The sequence below is a fragment of the Microtus ochrogaster genome, chromosome 16 (assembly GCF_000317375.1).
Source record: "Microtus ochrogaster isolate Prairie Vole_2 chromosome 16, MicOch1.0, whole genome shotgun sequence".
In the NCBI taxonomy this organism is placed as follows: Eukaryota; Metazoa; Chordata; class Mammalia; order Rodentia; family Cricetidae; genus Microtus; species Microtus ochrogaster.
The window spans coordinates 50535049-50553533 of record NC_022018.1 but is presented as its reverse complement, the minus strand read 5'-3'; the positions used below and the strand labels follow the sequence as shown (position 1 = coordinate 50553533).

General features: G+C 46.1%; 1 protein-coding gene across 3 annotated transcripts in view; it reads left to right on the top strand.

Moving 5' to 3' along the window:
* Positions 1 to 6: 6 nt before the first annotated feature.
* Kif13a (kinesin family member 13A) overlaps positions 7 to 18485 on the top strand; it is a 177472-nt gene continuing 158993 nt past the window's right edge. For all 3 annotated transcript variants that reach the window (XM_013349117.2, XM_013349116.2, XM_026782988.1), the window contains exons 1-2: positions 7 to 26; positions 294 to 384. In XM_013349117.2, coding sequence (XP_013204571.1) covers positions 14 to 26; positions 294 to 384 — 104 coding nt within the window. In that variant the 5' untranslated portion in view covers positions 7 to 13. The remainder of the gene's footprint in view (positions 27 to 293; positions 385 to 18485) is intronic.

Below are 18485 nucleotides of genomic sequence, written 5' to 3'. Positions count from 1 at the left end.
CCGGGTCCGGCCCATGAACCGAAGAGGTGAGCCGCTTTCCTCAGCTCCTTTTGCATTTCTGCTCGGGCCGAGGGCGGGGGGTGTGGGGAGGCAACTTTGCTAACTGGGCGGCGGGGGTCGGGGACACTGTGATGGCCCAGCGTGGCCCCGGGAGGAGGCAGCTCCCAGGCTCCGGCAGCCACCACTGTGTGCCCGGGGCGCCGTCTCCTTGCCTGCCCGGGACCGAGCCACGCGCGCCGGCTGTGGCCGCGGATGCTCCACTTTGCAACGTCTCCTTGCCCCTGTGCTTTCAGAGCTGGAACTGAACACCAAGTGCGTGGTGGAGATGGAAGGGAACCAGACGGTCCTGCACCCTCCTCCTTCCAACACCAAGCAGGGAGAAAGGTAAATCCCACCCCGCCGGCTCCTGCCAAGTTTGAGCCAGGAAAACCCGAGTGCGCGTTCCCATTGTTAGCAAGGGTGGCTTCAAGTTTGTCCCACGCTTATATGGGAAGCGGTTGCAAGTGCAGGGTTCCTCCCCTTTCTGTGTCCTTCTCTTCTTGTCCCCTCTCAACCAGAGCGGTGTCCCCCAGCAGGGAACCCTGACCAGAATCCCCTCTCCTGGCTTCAGAGGCTCCCAGAACGTGAAGGGACCGGATGGAGCACTAGAGATATGTAGCTCAGACTACATTTTACAGATAGGAAAACCGATGTCTGAAGCGTGCAAATGACCAACCCAAGGCCTTATTGATGGGGTCCAGCGCCCGCCGTTCTTACACTGGGTTATTTGTCCACTTTAGCAGAACGGCTTAGGGATGTTGTGTGTGAAATGGGGGCTAAGAGCCGATAAAGCAAACACCCTGGTACAAGGCTAGGTCTTTTAAAATCTTTAGGTTGTTGGAGGTGGAGAGCTGAGATGGTGTCTGAAAGTGCGGGGACTTTTATTTTCATGGAAACAAATAGAGCCCTGAAGGGTAGCTGTTTAGACACAGGGATGGGGGAATGTCTAAAAGAGGGCTGCATTTTCGAGATGGCAAGACATTTGCATTTGAAAAGTCGTAACTGTGGGATCCTTATTAATTCTGCTGCGTCCCATGCAATGGTATGGGAACATGCCCTAAAATAATGTGAATATTTGACATTTTTCTGGTAAGCTCCTGAGAAGAAATAGTTTGGAATTCATTCAGTATGGTATTGTAGGAGCTTGTAAAAAAAAAAATAGAAAAGAAAACCGAGATTATTCCAATTCAGCTTGGAAATGAGTATGAGTTTGCCTCTGAAAAATCACCTGTTGATCGAAGTGCTACATAAGGAGTGGATTTTACTCTTTAGAGTTTCCTTGAGTCAGACTGTGAAGTAGGGGTTGTTACTTTATTGCTAACTGAGGCAGCTGCTTCCTTCTATGATGGAGCTGCCATGCAGTCCAGCCCTGCTAAATTTGGGGTAAGATTGTTAGAAGGGAGAGGATCGGGGATTCTTTGACTTTAGTGTTGAGCCTGGAGTGTTTCATTCACTTTGCAAACACTCTGCTTTCCCCAGCAGATTCTTATAGTGGCATTTAATGGCTAAGTTATTTTAAAGATGCGTCAAGTACTTTTATTGTCATGGCTATATCCTTGGACAGTATTTTTAGGCACATTAAATATTTTACAGTATATTTAGACATATGGCTAGCAGTGTAGCTGTTATATTTTATAGATGCCTCTTATATCCTTTTTTTTTTTTCCAAAACTGGATCTTGTATGATTGCAGAAGACCGTTTCTTTGGCTCTGGTTCTTCAAGGCAGCCGGTGGACGGCTCCTGTTTCACTTCATGGCTTGGTACCCACTTACCACTCACTCCCATTCTTTAAATATTTGTAACCATGTATGTTTGTTTGTGCATATGTGTGTGTGAGTGAGTGAGTGTGTTCATTCATTTGTTCATCCACTCATCCATTCATTCCAAGGTGCTGGGAATGGAGCACAGATATAGGTAGGACATAGACTCCCAGCCACTGTGGTCAGCTCTCCTTGCCTGTCTTAAACCCTAAAGAATGCTACTGTTCTCTGCTGTTGAATGAAATGAAGCCTCGTCATTTGTGTATAGAAAAAGGTTGTTTTGGGGTAGAGCATTGATAACTCTGGGTAGATGGTGATAAGTGTTAAAGTAGCACTTGGACATTCTTAGGGCCACTGTATTAGATCCTTTAAGTGAACATTTGTGGAGTGTGTCCTGGGCATTAGCCATCGGCATGCTGACTTGGGTAGACTCGTATCTGGTGCTATAAAAATTGTGTTGAACCGTAGGATTCTTCGTTGTTCTGGGCTGACAGATCCGACTTTTTGTGTGGCCCATGGGTGGTCTCTGGGTCTGCCCAGATACTTTCTGAGATAAAACAGCAGTGCTCCCTTCAGGTCAGGATAACTGTCTTTGCCAGAATGAAGACACCAAGTGCATTTTGATGTCCACTCTGCAGCTGGTTTCATATTTCTTCCAGGAACTTCCCCTTAAAGCGACAGTGCATTTAAAAATAGAAACAATTCCTCCCTTGGGCTGTGGCTTGTAAATCACATCTGTGCTTTATGGTATATTTGCAATTCATTTCTGTCGATCAGTTTTTGGATAGAGCTCAGGTTGGGACAAGGGTGAGTGGGTAGAATATAGAGAATGTAATTAAATCCTCTGGCCATTCCCAGGTTTGAAATGTAAGAAGTCCTTCAGTTAATATCAGCAATCTGTTATCAGGCTGAGAAGCATTGTTTTTCTGAAGTTGCAAAAGATTACCCACACATTGATAGAAGCTCCGAGTTACCGAGTTACCGAGTCAAAGTTTTTAGTTTTACCAGTAAGAACGAGAGAGAATGACTAGATTGACTTCTAGGAAAATAAACAGGCTTCACTTTCATACCTGTCTTTTATGGGACTGCATTTGGGGAGGCCAAAAGATCAGAGGATTTCTCAGGCTAAAGATGTTTGTTTTGGTGCTGAAATTCCAGCATTGCAACCCTGTATAGGTCCAGGTTCATAGCTGGCCTTTTGGACCATTCCTCCCTCTGCAGTGCCAAGACTTGTACGGCTTGTTGCTTGTAAGGCCGTGACATTGCTAATAGGGACACACTTAGAAAGTTCCTGCCAGCACCAGGCTTGGCCCCGGGGAACCAAAGGTAACTGCGGATTGGTGCTTATGCCAGGGCCCTCCCCATTGAGAGTTGTGGGAAGAAAGAGGTAGATATTTTAAATGCACTGTAATGATGGCAGAGGTGTGTGCTTTGCCTTTGTGTTTATCCTGTTCGGTGATTCCCCACTTCTGTCTTGCTGGAGGCTGTGCACTCCCTGAAGGCTGGTACCTTGCACTGGTTTTCCTTGTGCCCAAGTCCCCACACAGCACCTGAGGTAGAACAGCTGCCATACGACAAAGGCTATAGTTGCCACCCAGGGTAGGCAGCCTGCTGAGGCAGCTGGCATCAGGCCGCTCTTAGGTAAGTTCACTTGGCAAGAGGAGGCCGAAGTCCCTTATTAAGGAAGGTGAAAGCTTTCCTGCCGCAGATTGCTTCTGGGCAGTTCTCTCTGTAGGAACGTGGGGGTGAGGAGTGGGATGTGCTGGCCAGGCGGTTTACCTTGGGTGGGGATTGAGTGAGACTCTCCAGTGTGTCCTTATGGGTGAAATCAGCCACGCAGAATCTTTCCCTCAGCTCTGCTGCCGTCATCCCGACTTTCCCATCCTCTTACCCCATCTGTTTTATTTTATTCATTTCGGTCTGTATGGGACAAAGTCTCATGTAGCTCACGCTAGCCTTGAGCGCGCTAAGTAGTGGAGGCTGTCCTTGAACTCTCAGTTCTCTTTGTCTTCCAAGTGGTGGATTACAGGCCTGTGCCGTCATGTCTGGCTCATTTATTTATGATTCATTTTTTTTTGAAAGTATAGGAGTATATCTATACATACACACAGAAGCATGTATCTTGCTTATGTGTATTTAAATAAGCATTTTGATATCTTTTAGTATCCATATAGGAAACTCATTTGTTTTGGCATCTATCCTGGATGATAGGAGTAGTTTTTAAAGATACAGGTCGTTGGGGTATAGATCTGATTCTTAAAGTTATCAGCAAAATAGTCTAATAATAAACACATTCCTTAGGATATGTTGTTATAATTTTATGTTAGTAAATTGGGCACAAAGCATCATAGTGAAGTTTATATCTCTTCCTAGCTGAGAAGGAAAAGAGCCATTCTGACTGGGACTTCAAGCCCAGCTTTTAGAAAGCAGAGGCAGGGGGATCTTTGTGAGCTTGAGGCTAGCCTGTTTTATATAGTGAGTTCTAGACTAGCAAGGGCTGACGGTGAGATTCTGTCAAAAAAAACAAAAAAAGCAAACTGGGTAGAATATAGACCCTTAGTAAAAGAGCTGCAAAGTCGTTCATTTCCTACCCATTCTTTCCAGGTTGCAAGGAGCCCAGTGGACCATGGGAATGTATGCATGCTGCTTAGCCAGCTACAGTGTGTGGTCCAGTTCACACATCATATGATGGATGTTTCCAGAATGGTTCCTCTGTTCAAGTATTACTGGCAGTCTTATAAAATTAGCAGGGCAGACCCCTAAGAGTCAATAGGGTTCCACATTATGAAGTCATTTTGAGGACCTGAGTTCTGGTCCATTTTGTGTTGTTACCCGTCACTCTGGCTTTATTGCAGGGTTGGGTATATGGGTGCAAGGTAAATTTAGGTTTTGCTGGTCCAGGAGGACACGTTCTTCTTGCATGATATTGATGTTTGAAGAGAATGACAATGGGATATGTTCATTAGCTGTTAGCTTGTTTAATTTGTTTTAAAATAAAGTTTCATTGAAATCTCACTTTATTTATTTTTATTTATTTATTTTTTTTGGTTTTTCGAGACAGGGTTTCTCTGTGGCTTTGGAGCCTGTCCTGGAACTAGCTCTGTAGACCAGGCTGGTCTCGAACTCACAGATATCCGCCTGCCTCTGCCTCCCGAGTGCTGGGATTAAAGGCTTGCGCCACCACCGCCCGGCATACTTTATTTTTTTTTAAATATTTATTTATTATGTATTCAATGTTCTGTCTGTGTGTATACCTGCAGGCCAGAAGAGGGCACCAGACCCCATTACAGATGGTTGTCAGCACCATGTGGTTGCTGGGAATTGAACTCAGGACCTTTGGAAGAGCAGGCAATGCTCTTAACCACTGAGCCATCTCTCCAGCCCCGAAATCACACTTTAAAAAGAAAATAAAAGCAATTATCATCTGGCATAAAGAGATTTTAAAATTTCTTGGGGGAACTGGATGTAGCAGGGTTTTGTTTTTTTTTTTTTGGTTTTTCGAGACCGGGTTTCTCTGTGGCTTTGGAGCCTGTCCTGGAACTAGCTCTTGTAGACCAGGCTGGTCTCGAACTCACGGAGATCCGCCTGCCTCTGCCTCCCTAGTGCTGGGATTAAAGGTGTGTGCCACCACCGCCTGACAATCTATTTTTAAAAATAGTATCTTGTTTGCTTGTGGTCGTTCTCTGTCTGAGGATGCTAACGACCATTTTCTCTGTGCAGTCTGTCCTGCTCTTCCACAGTGCGTCAGTTTGGCCCCTTATGTCAAAGACATCTTTGATGTGCAGCCTTACCTCATCTAGACTCTGGTGTCTGTGGGACAAGGGCGCAGCCTTTGTCTCTGTTTTCAGTGCTCAGCCTCTTCCTTCCCAGCGCACAGAAAGCATTTTGTAAATTCTGTCTGCTGGCGTGATTATTTACTATTGAAAGCTTTCCTTAGCTCCCCTGTCTACTTAAGTAAGAGCATAGGGAAAGGCTACAGGTGAGCCAGCAGCTTTGTGCATTATTCTCAGTGACTTCCATTCCTGAGGATCATTAGCTGTGCTTAGGACAAAATGGTAGGGAAGAAAACCCCCTTTAGTCAGGGTTTATTATTATTACTACTACTACTGCAAAAATTCTATTAAGAAATTGTTTTATTCTTGTTAATTTAAGAGGTGTATGCTTATTGGGCTATAAGGTGTGGGGGGGGAGGCCCTAAGATAGTCAGAGTGTGACACCAAGCTGGCTCGTGTACTGGTCTACCAGTCTGGCAAAATCCAAAGACAAATCGGAAAGCTGGGTTGTTTTCTTTTCTTTTTTTTTTTTTTTTTTTTTTTTTTTTTTTTTGGTTTTTTGAGACAGGGTTTCTCTGTGGCTTTGGAGCCTGTCCTGGAACTAGCTCTGTAGACCAGGCTGGTCTCGAACTCACAGAGATCCGCCTGCCTCTGCCTCCCGAGTGCTGGGATTAAAGGCGTGCGCCACCATTGCCTGGCAAGCTGGGTTGTTTTCAACTGTCAGTAAAAAAATTTCACGTGCCGTGTACTCACATATTAAAGAAACTTTACAACAACAAGTTAACTCTAATAGTAGGCATCCCAGAGATTTCCTAGAATTAGCCAACCAAAGCTGCCTTTCCCCAGATCTTCCTGGGAGGCAGGGCAGAGATGGTGTTTATGTGTTTAGAATTCAAAGCTGTTTCCAGAACATTCTCCGCAAAGGAAACAGACCAGCTGAGAAGTCGCCAGGACACACAGAAACGCTCTGATCACTTCGTCTCTCAACAGTGTGGGGAATTATGTAGAACCAAGAGCAGAGGAGTCACTAGGGAAATGGGGCTAAGGTTTGTGTGCAAACATTTTCAAATAATCAAGAGTTGACTTAGCTAGGAGTGGTGGTATATGCCTGTAATCAGGGCTCTGGAGGCGGAGGCAGAAGGATTAGGGCTTTAAAGCCATCCTCCCCTACACAGCCTGGGTTACACAAGAACCTTCCTAAAAAATAATTTTAAATAAATAAACAGGGTTGACCTGTGAGATTCATCACTGGTCTTTTCAAAGAAGATCACAGTTTAAATCTTTCAGGAAATTTACACTGGAAAGGTAGGAAAAGAAATTCCTCTTTGGAAGTTAGTTTAGATGGCATTACCACCCGCGATAGTAACATACACGGGGTCAGGTGTTTGTATCTTTCTCTAAAATTTCATTTGGAAAAAGGAGTAAGTCTTGGACTTGCCGATTTAAGGTGCAGAAGGGAAAGTGGGGTGGTCCACGTAGACCCTCAGGGAAAGTGGGGTGGTCCACGTAGGCCCTCAGGGAAAGTGGGGTGGTCTGCGTAGACCCTCAGGGAAAGTGGGGTGGTCCTTATTCCTTTTATTTTTTATTTATTATTACTTGGTCTTTATTCCTTTTGTCCTTCTTAGAAGTTGTCATCTCTCCCTAATTCTGTCCTCTTTGGCCCAGCACCTTCAATTCTATGTTCTAAATAGAAGCCCCACCTGAAGAGTCAAAATGTTAACAGCTAACTCTTTCTTCAGAGTCACAGAACTCAGGGCAAGACTGCTGGCCCCGAAATACACCTCATTCCTTCGAATCAACGTAAGCCTCTCAAATACTAGCCTATGAGTGGTGGTCAGCATCACTGATTCAGGCTAAAGATACTGAGAGTTCACGGGTCCAAGCACGTGTGTTAATCGCTTTTGTGTGGTTGCTATGAACCAAATACCTGGCAGGAACATCGGAAGAGAGAAAATGTTTATATTGTGTAACACTTTCGGAAGGTTTCAGTCCGTGTGGCAAGGAAGGCATGGCAGAGATCCCGACAGCAGGAATGCATGGCAGAGAGCAGCGGGCTTCAGGGCCTGGGCTCTGACTTTCAAAGGCCCGCTTCCTAGCCCCCTACTTCCACTGGCCAGGCACCACTTCCTAAATCTCCACCAGTATATTACAACATATAGCCCTCCTGCCCTGCTTCTCCTTTCTCTGACCCCATGAGCCCTTTTTGCCTCATCGATCCCCCAAGATGGATCTCTCATGCTGAGCTCCTTTCTTCTCAAGATTCCAGCTGTTCAATAAACCTGATTCCTTCTTGCCAACTCCCATGTCTCAAGTGTTGGCCTTTCAGGGGCCGTTGTATTCCGATCACACCAGATCACACCAGCGTAGAAGAATCTGAGAGTAGCAGTCATCCCCTTCTTGATAGTATCCAGTGATGTTACCATGTTACCATGGTTGCTCAAAGTCATTGGTAAAGTGGAGTTTTTTCCAAACTATCCTTACCGTGGCTTTTCATATTAAAGCACACTCGTGTGTTTCTATAGGGTTGCTTCAGTCCTCAGGAAGAAACAGAAAGTCGCAGTCCTAACAGATCAACCATTCTGCCTTTGCCCTTGCTTCTGTCATGTGACTATCTCAGTTACAAAAGCTTTTCTTTCGCTCGTGTTTTGCCATGCTACATGGCTTTCACAGTTTTCAATTTAATAATTAAATGGTTTGTTGCGTTTCAGTCTCTTTAGTCATTTCCATATTTTTCAAACTTATAGTTGTTTCTCTTAGTGATTGTATAAATAACAGTTATTTCTCTATTTAACTGAAAGAGCTGGCACAGGGGCTGGAGAGAGGGCTCGGGACGTAAGAGCATTTACTGCTCTTGCAGAGGACCTGGGTTTGGTTTCGAGCTGCAACATGGCAGCTCATAACTTCATAACTGCCTGAAGCACCAGTTCCAGAGGATCTGATGCCTTCTTTCAGCCTTCTTGGTTTCCCTGCACTCATGAGAAGCGCGCGCGCGCGCACACACACACACACACACACACACACACACACACACACACACACAAGACATTGAAGGGGATTTCTCCCAGCTTAGACATGATAAACCACATATTATTCTCTTTTGCTATAATGGAGCTAAAAGTTGATGATCTTTAGAGCCACAGATGAGAGAAGGCATGAAAAAAGGCAACTGGAAAGCCAGCTTCTGCCATTTCTCCTTTCTGTCCACCCCAAAGCTTGAATGCCCATCAAGTCACCACAATGCTCTGCATCAGTCCACTTAAAGATCTGTGTTTCTGACCAGTTCCCAAGTGACCAGGATGCTTGCAATGCTCTGAACCTTGCTTTAAGGAACTTCAGTTAAGGGGAAAAAAAATAACCAAAAAACCCACAAAACCTATTAAAGAACTGCCTACTGGAATTTCCTGGATAACAGAAAGTTTCTATTCCCCACTGTCCACTAGACTTACAGGATTTTTTTTTTTTGGTTTTTCGAGACAGGGTTTCTCTGTGGTGTTGGAGCCTGTCCTGGAACTAGCTCTTGTAGACCAGGCTGGTCTCGAACTCACAGAGATCTGCCTGCCTCTGCCTCCTGAGTGCTGGGATTAAAGGCGTGTGCCACCACCGCCCGGCTGATTTACGGGATTGTTAAGCCCTTGAGATGTGGTTAGTGTAACTGAGGAGCTGAACTTTAAACTTGGTTTAATTTTTATGAATTTAGACAGCTATGTGTGGCACTTGGGTACTGTACTGGGCAGTGTCTGTTAAGAGAATTTTTTATTATTATTTGTACTTTATGTGTATGGGGGTTTTGCCTGCACATATATGTGGTATGCACCATGTGCATACAGTATGCAGGAATGTCAGAAGAGGTCTTCAGATTCCTTGGAGACATTTGTGAGCCACCATGTGGATGCTGGGAATCAAACCCAGGTTATCTAGAAGAGCAGCCAGTGCTTTTAACAGCCGAACTGTTTCCCTGGCTCCAAGACAGTGGTTCTTAACAGTGACTGCACATTATATCCTGGGATGCTTAGAAATGATACCTGCCTCTATCTTAGGAGATTCTGGCTGTACTGAATGTCTTAGTTAGAGTTTCTGTGACTGTGTTGAAACACTGTGACCAAAGGCAGCTTGGGGAGGAAGGGGTTTGTTTTGTTTATTCTTCATCATTGGAGGCAGTCAGGGCAGTGACCTGGAGGCAGGAGCTGATGCAGAGGTCGTGGAGGGGTGCTGCTTGCTGGCTTGCTCCTCCTTGCTTACTCAGCTTGATTGCACATAGAACCCAGGACTACCAGCCCAGGGGTAGTCCACCCACAAGGAGCTGAGCCCTCCCCCATCAGGCAATAAAGAAAGTGCCCTACACGCTTACCTACAGCCACTCTGAATGGAAGCTTTTTCTCAGTTGACTTCCTTCCTTTCAGATGACTCTAGCTTGAGTCAAGTTGTCAAAAAACTAGCTAGCACAATGAGCAATGGTTTACTTGGCCTCTTGTAAGAAGCCTTCCCAGGTGGTCCAGTGACTGTTGTTTAACAGACCTCTGTGCAGCAGGTTGAACCAGCCACGCTGTTGCTTCTGTGGATTCTGTAGGTCGGGACTTGGAAAGGGCAAAGCAGACATCATCGTGCTCTGTGTTACTGTCTGGGGAGTAGCCATCCGAATAGCTTCAACACCTATCTTTAATCCAAAATGCCGAATTAAAGTGCACTTCCCTTACCTCACAAGCTTGACACTTGTGTCTCGTGAGCCACCACTGTTGTAAGCAATTAGCCTAGTTTAACAAGCCAGGGATTCACCAACCAGGTGTGTCTGACCGAAACCCTCAGCTTCTGTTTTACTTGGGTTGGGGAGAAAGGGGAAAGACTCAGTGAAGTCTCCTGGGTGCTGTGAACCTGCTGGATTCTGACTTGTGGAGGGACAGGTTTTTTTTTTCTAGGTTCAGACTCATGGGCCCCAGTTCCCTGCTTAATGTCTTCTCTGGTTTCCCAGTGGGAGACCAATGGTCAGATCTGCACTGAGGTGAAGTGAGAATTCTGGGGGCTGCCTAGCACTGCTTCTTTGGGATCTGTATCTCTGAGCTAACCACTGATGGACCGCTTTTGCCTCCAAGTTCCTTCGTTGGTACAGATGACTCTGGACTAGATCATCTGTAAGGTCACTTTTGTTGTTGTTTTCCAAGTTCTAACATCCAGATTTATCCATGTACAGTGCTTAAATACAGAACCAAGTCAGACAAAGTAGGCAGCAGACATAGCAGCTGAGATGGGCTGCCTTTTCATTTACATCGTGTTAGAGTGTCAGGAGTCCTGAGAAGGACAGGGAGGCCATTGGTGGGAGGCTCTGCTGGTCTGCAGTAGCTGAGGCTTGAAGGTGTCAAGTGAAATAAAACAGCCGCCAGCTCCAGACACTGAGGTTCTTATCAGCTGGCTGGCTGGGGGCCTGGGGTGCTTGCAGATACTCTGTCTGCCTTCTTTCTTGGCAAGAAAGGTGGCTTTCCCATGTGCCTATAGGACATTATAAAAACCATTTGATTTGAACCTTCTAATGATAGGCCATCTTGTACAGGTTGTGTGTGTGTGTGTGTGTGTGTGTGCGCATGCGCGCTTGCACACTCGTGTGGCCTCTCTGGTTTATATGCGCACTCCTTTGTTTGTTTGTTTGTTTTGGACAGGGTCTCACGTAGCAGGAGCTATCCTTGAGCTCTCTATGTGGTCAAAGCTGGCTTGAACTTCAGAGCCTATTGCCTCTACTTCCTGAGAGCTGGAATAGAGGCTTTTGTCCTCTTTCTCCAGGAAGCAGGATGGAGGCTTTGGTTCCCTGTGACCTTAGAGTCTGGTCTGTAGGTATGAGGAGCTTTTCTGCAGTCAGGTTCAAGGAAGGCATCTGCTTACCATTCTGTGAGGGAGGAAACAAGGTCTAGGCCTTTCTGATTTTTTTTCTATTTTGGAAACGGAAGGAAGCTTCCGGGGAAAGGAAAGCCTTTTGCAGCCGGCTTGTTGTGCTGTCTCTGAGAGACACTCCCTAGAGGTACACCCGTAACCAGGGACCACAGACACTCCCATCCCTTATGCTGGGAGACTCAGAGGAGAAGCAGGGTGGGTAAATGATGGCAAACTATGCAGGTTTTCTGTCTTGAATACTTTTATGAATAAATTTATCCTGAGCTCTGGGTGCATCCACAGAGGTTTCATGTAGTTTGTTGAAAAAGGTAAACAAGCCTTTGAAAACACTTTATATTCTAATCTGGAGTTTAATGAAACAGTTCACAACTGACGCTCTTCCTACCCACCTACCTTACCAGCTCGGCTCAAAGGGGAATATTTAAAATTTGTGGCTGAGGGCTGCAGAGACAGCTCAGAAGTGATGAGCATTTGCTATCTGTCCAGAGCATCCATGTTGGGTGGCTCACAATTGCTTATCGCTCCAGTTCCATGGGATTGAGGCCGTCTTCTGGGTCTCTTGGGAAACTGCGTACACTTGGCATATGCTCACACAGACATATACACGTGTACATAAATAAAAAACTAAAAATAGGAGGAGTTGAAGTGGCATCAGTGGTGAAGAACACGTACTGTTCTTCCAGATGATCCAAGTTTGGTTTTGCAAAACCCACGTCAGGCAGCTCACAACCCCCTGTAACTCCAGGCCCATGGAGTCCAATGCCTCTGACTTCCTTGAGTACCTACACACATGGGCATACTCCCACACACGTGTGCACATATGCATAATTAAGGAGAACAAAAGTAAATCTTTTTTTTTTTTTTTGGTTTTTCGAGACAGGGTTTCTCTGTGGCTTTGGAGCCTGTCCTGGAACTCTCTTTGTAGACCAGGCTGGCCTTGAACTCACAGAGATCAGTGTTTTTATTTTTAATACTCTCTAGTCATGTTATTATTTAGCCAGTTGTTTTCTCTCCCAGAACTGACAGCCAGCTATCCTAGGTTTTCAGACTGGAGAATTAAAACAAAACAAAAAATTCCAAACCACTAGAAATAAGGTGTAGTTTCCAGCTTCCCGTAAATTGTTCTCAGTAAGCACCATTAAGAGCAAAGTATATCCACTTGTCCTGATGCCTCACTGGCTTTGAACTCAGAGATCATCTGTCTCCCAAGTGCTAGCATCAAAGTTGTGTGCCACTATGTCTGGCTCTTTTTATTGGAAATTAACACACTTATTTTTCCTTTCCTGGATACTGAAGGGAACATTAGTATAGGTGGCCCTGGACAGCAGCCTACTTGGATTTCCCTGATGTCTACCTTATTGATCAGCAGAATTTTGAGTTTCTTGGATTCTATGAGTCCTTCAGGCCATTGCAGAACACACTGTTACAGGATTTCTCTTCCTTAAAACACTGACCAGGTAGCTACTCAGGAGGCTGAGACAGGAGGATTGCTGGAGCCCAGATGTTGGAGGCCAGCCTAGGTTTAAAAAAAAAAAATTGAGCATGGAGTTGCCTTTATTGAATTTTTTAAAAAAAATTTTTTACATTTACCTGTTTATTTTTTTGTGTGTGTGGTCATATTGCTGCATGCATATTGAAGTCAGGGGACAGGGGGAGTCAGTTTTCTCTCTGCATCTGAGGGGTTGAACCATAGTCATTAGGCCTGGTGGTGAGTGCCTCTACCCACCTAGCTGACTCTACAGCCTGACTTTGGATTTTCTAAGTGATGGGCTATGTCTTTCTATTTGTAATTTGATGTATTGAGCTAATCCATCATTTGCAAAGTCAGACTAAGCAGAATTTTTTAAGACATGAAATTATTGTAAGATACCCATGGACAGGTCGCACATCCCTGGGACTAGAAGTATTTCAGCCTTCTGACTTTGTCAAACTGCAGAGTATTTATGTACACATAATGAGGCATCATGGGAATGGGGCCCAGGTCTCAGCACTAGATTCATTGGTTTCATCTCCACTTTGTACACATAGCCTGCGGCTAACTTCATGCAGTACTTTCAGTGCACATGTGACTTGCCTGTGACCTGTCTCATGAGGTCAGGTGTAGATTTTCCACTTGGCACATGGCCGCTTTCAAGTTTTGTGTTTTGGAAAATTTGGATTTCAGATGCTCAAATCAGAGACACTTAATCTGCACCCAAGCCATAGCTCTTACCCTGGACAAAAAGAAACTCCTTATTGGTCTTTCGCCGTGTTTCTGTGGAGATCAGTGTGATATAAGAGCGGCCTTATGCAATCCCTCAGGTGTGTGTGACGCTGTTGCCTGTTAGCCTAGACCCTGGAGATATATCCAAGCTTTTGTCATTGTGTGGCAAGGTTGTCATCTACAATTGTAACCCGGAAGAACCACACGATAGTTATAAACAATATTCATATGGGAAAAGCACCTTTACAGTTCTGAGTCAGCCACATTCAGTCATCCTTGCCACATGCAACTGGAGGCAGGTCTGCCATGTCAGGACCCAGGAGTGTGGACTTGGAGGCAGGCTGCTTCCATGAGTCTGATTCTACCACTTTCCAGCTGGGAAATCCAGGACGGAATCTTGACTTGGTCCCCAGGGCTTCAGTTTCTCCGGCTGAGCGTAGCAATGGAAGGACAGACATTAGAGGGGCCGTGAGGCAGGCTTGTGAGGCATGTCAGGTGTCCACAGTTTTGTTTTTACCAGCCTGGGACATGTGAGGGTCGCCAGCCTGGGTTCGCTTCTCCTGTATCTTACTCATTTCAGGTTTAAGAAAGGAAGTTCTCTAATACCTGAAAATAGCAACAAAAAAAAAAAAAAAAAAGGAGAGAGAGAGAGAGAGAGAGAGAGAGCGCTTCAGTGAAGTGTTGTGTGGCCGGCTCCTGCCATCCTAGCGCTGGGGAAACTTAAGGCAGAGGAGTTGCTGCCAGCTCAGGGCCACTTAGGCCATACGGTGAGAACCAGCCTCAAAATAAGGGTTAGGATAAATAAAAGAGTCTCACAATTTTATCCACAAGTCTTGTGATTTTTCTATTGACCTTTTATTTAAATAAAGCATGCATTAAAGAATTGCTTTATTATTTTTAACTGTGTGTATGTTTATGGAAATACACTGAGTGCTGGTGACTGTAGAGGCAGGGGTACTGGGTCCTCCTGAAACTAGAGTTACAGGTGGTTGTTCTCCACCAGTGTGGCTTAGCCACTGAGCTTTCTCTTTAGACTACAGCATGCATTTTTTTTTTAATGTGTGTAGCCCAGGCTGGCCTCGAACTTGTGATCCTCTTGCCTCTGCTTCCTTCAGTAAATCCTACTGGCTACAGCATTCATTGTAAGGACTTCTGGCAGGTCTGTGGTCAGGTCCATCCCACTTCTCAGCTGATAGGCGCGCTGCTTCCTCCGGACAGGGCACAATGTGTTTGTGGAGAGGGAGAACCTCCTTTTTGATGGGTACTCCTGTCTCTCGGGCAGTTGGCAGTCATTAGTTTAGGTGATGAATTTGTAGCTAGAGTCTGCCTGTGAACGCCTGCCAGAAGCAAGCGCTCTTGAGGGAAAGTGTGTACCTAATGAATGAAGCTGGGGTACGGGGAGCGCTGCACCAAAGCTACGGAAGAAGATGGAGGGGAAATGTCGGTGCACCACAGTCTGTCTAGTGTGCAGAGTACTCTCTTTACATGCATGTTACAGCCTCCCTCCCCTCTCTGCCATGTGCATCTTCTTGGCTCTATTCAGGTTTCGTGGTTTGCTAAGTGAAGAGCACACACACAGGTGTACTGTTTGTTTTGTCAACTTGACACAAGCTAGGGTCATCTGGAAAGAGGGAGCCTTAGCTGAGAAGATGCGGCCATCAGATTGACCTGAACACAACTCTATGGTGCACTTTCTTGATTGATGATTGATGTGGGAGGGTCCAGCCCACTGGGGGAGGTGCCACCCTTGGACAAGTGGTCCCGGATGGTATAAGAAAGCAGGCTGAGCTAGCCATGAGGAGCAAGCCAGCAAGCAGCACCCCTCTCTGGCCGCTGCCTCAGTTCCTGCCTGCGGTTTCCTGCCATGACTTTCTTCATGATGAGCTGTAAGTTGTAAACAAAAATAAACCCTTTCCTCCCTGCATTGCTTTTGGTCATGGTTTTATCACAGCAATAGAACCCTAACTGATGGGACAGATGCCTGACTCTTATGCCCCCCCTTTCTCTCACCGAGCTTTCCCTCCTCAGTCTCACCTTAGAAGCAAAGAAATCACATGATGGGGGATGGGGGCCAAAAGGAGAAGGCAGATGTGGAATGAAGAAGAACTAAGGGAGAAAAGAGGCCTAAGTCCTGATGACGCCGGCGGTCCAGCCTGCTCTCACAGCTGTCCTCCAGAGACAGCAGCAGGCTGGGTTCCAGGAGGGGAGGTTGGCTTGTACCTGGTCCTGCAGCTGAACAGGGTAAGGCATCTGCAGTGTGCCTTAGGTCACCTTGGGTTTCAGATCAGAAAGAGAAAGCCTTGAACTTGTCCAATTATCCTTACTAATTAGCAGCTAAGCAGAGCCTGACAGAAACCATTTGAAGCATGACGCAGAGTGCACGCGTAGGTTTGCGTGGCCAGATTCAGAGAGGAGATCAATGGTGGCGTGGAAAGAAAGGAGTCTGATAGCCTGTATGCCTCCTGCAGTTTGTCTGCTTCAGTGACTGGTTTAAAAAAATGAATCAAACTATAATCTCTGATTTACACATTTGGTTCTTTGATAGCTGTGAACATGAAGGTTAGTGACAGGGAACCCCTCCCCCAAGCCTCTTAATTGTTGAATTCCTCCTAGTCAGGTCAACAGTAAGCTATGTGGAAATAGTGAGCAGATAGGTAGAGCCACTAAAAATCCATGCATCCGTTCATTTGAGCATCACTGTGCCCCTCCTCCAGCCACATGGCCAAGCCCCGTTGCTTTGGAATAAAAGACAATAGTCTGGTCTATGAGAGAAGAATCCCCTTCTAGACCCTCTGGTGGGCGGAGTCTCTTCTGCTTTCCCTTCTCCTAACAGTTTGTACATGTGTGTGCATAGCAGGCATATTTTCTAGAGGCTGTGAGATGGAATACAGCAAACCATACAAATTCGGTGCCCAGGACCACGGGTCTGCAGTGGAGTGATCCTCAGACTGTCTGTCATGTCACTTGTGGGCCTCGGGAGGCCTCTAATCCCTTCATCAGATTACTACATAATAACGGGCTCTGTGCTGTCGTGTGGCTTTTGGCGTCATAGCGGTATAGAGGGCTGGTAGCTTCCTTGAGCTTTCTGTGGTGCTGGGGATGGGCTCCAGGGCTGTGTGCATGCTTGGCACGCGCTCCACCACTGAGCTAGCTGGAACGTGACGGTGCCAGTGCCGCTCTGGAGCACTATGCCACCGACAGTCACTGCTTTGGGCTGGCAGGCAGAAGCTGACACCACTTAGCATTCCATGACATCCATGACGGTCCTTCCAGCTAACGGGTCACCCAGTGTTTGGCAGACGTTCACATTGTTCAGGTTTACTGATTTCACAGCCTACATGGCAGCCCCGACTTGAGGTTTATACAGGAGCTAGTGGGAGAGAAATTTGTGCTCTAGGCAAAGTCCTGAAACTAGGAATTCGTTTCCAGGAATGCCCAAGCCGAGGATGTCTTCTGACCTTGGCATAGAATGTGGTCTCAGACTTGGTGGGGCAGGGAGCTACCTCTCTTTGGCTTGGGTGTTCCTGTGATCCTCCTTTGTTGTGGGAAGAGAGGGAAAGAGGGGAGATTGAGAGGAAGCAGAGACTGTCCAGTTGTGTGAACGCCCTCCCTGCTACCATCTTCCTCCTGGGGAACGAGGGCATCTCTAGGCACTTCTCACCCCCCAGTTCCTAGGCAGCAGCTGGATCTGTGCTGCGCGTCATCCTTGCAAAGCAGGCTTGTCAGAGCCTTATGTTCCTGTCTGGAGCCTGCAGGCCAGTGATACTCTTGAATCTGTCACTCCCCGGGGTATTCTCAGCATTATGGGAAATTCTCAACATGTGGCCCAAGAGCATAGGCATTGGCATGGAAGTCACATGCACGGCTTGCTGCGCGGAGAACTTAGAATCTGTTCGTGTTTGTGTTTTGAAGAAAGCCACTGGTAGACTTCGTCAGGTCTTTATTAGTGCGGTCCAGAGTTGAGCAAGCACAGTTTTAACATTTTATTAAACAAGCCCCTTGCCAGTAAGCTGCTGGTGATGCATCATTCAGTGGTTACCGAGCAGGAGCAGAGGCCCACGGATGGGAGTCACAGCAGGAGGGCAGAAGACTGCAGCTGGCCAGCCAGAGCAGGAACCCCAGTAAGAGCTCTGGGAAGTCAAACTTGCTGGGAAGTGGTGGCCTTGGCAGCTTGGATGCTGAGGTGCTTTGTGACCGTGGAGATGAGGAAGCAGGTGTCTTCCCTCCTGGCACCTACAGTCTTCATTATGAAGTCTTTGATTGTTTCTCTCTTCCCAGGACAAATGTGGTTTCCTGTCTTTTCTGGGTGGTTGAGCGTGAGTTGGTTCTGTCTTCCCTTATTCCCAGCACTTTTCAAATGGCAAAGCCGTGGATGAAATGGTTCTAGTTCTGTTGTCGTTCTTGTTGTTCAGGGGGTTGGGGATCAAGTTGTGGCTTCACTCACGTTAAGTTCATTCTCTCTTTCTAAACTATGACTCTGGTTCTCTAGCATTATTGTTATTATCATCATCATTGCTATTATTCCTGGATGGCTTTCTCAGGAACTCACAGCTAACATTTGCCTGTGAATGGCACCTATCTTTTTTTTTTTTTTAAACTCAAGTAACTTTGTGCTTTTTTCTTTTATTTGTTTTTTTTCTGAGTGTGTAGTTTATTGAAATAAAGGGAATGAGAAGGAGAGAATGAGAGGGAGACAGAGACAGAGAGGCAGAAAGCAGCTTCCTCAGAATATCAGAAAGGAAGCTAACTTCGTTTTTAATGTCATTTGTTCTCATTATAATCGTGGCACCTTAGGAAATATAGGTTGGAGATAAAATACCGTTTGCTCATCC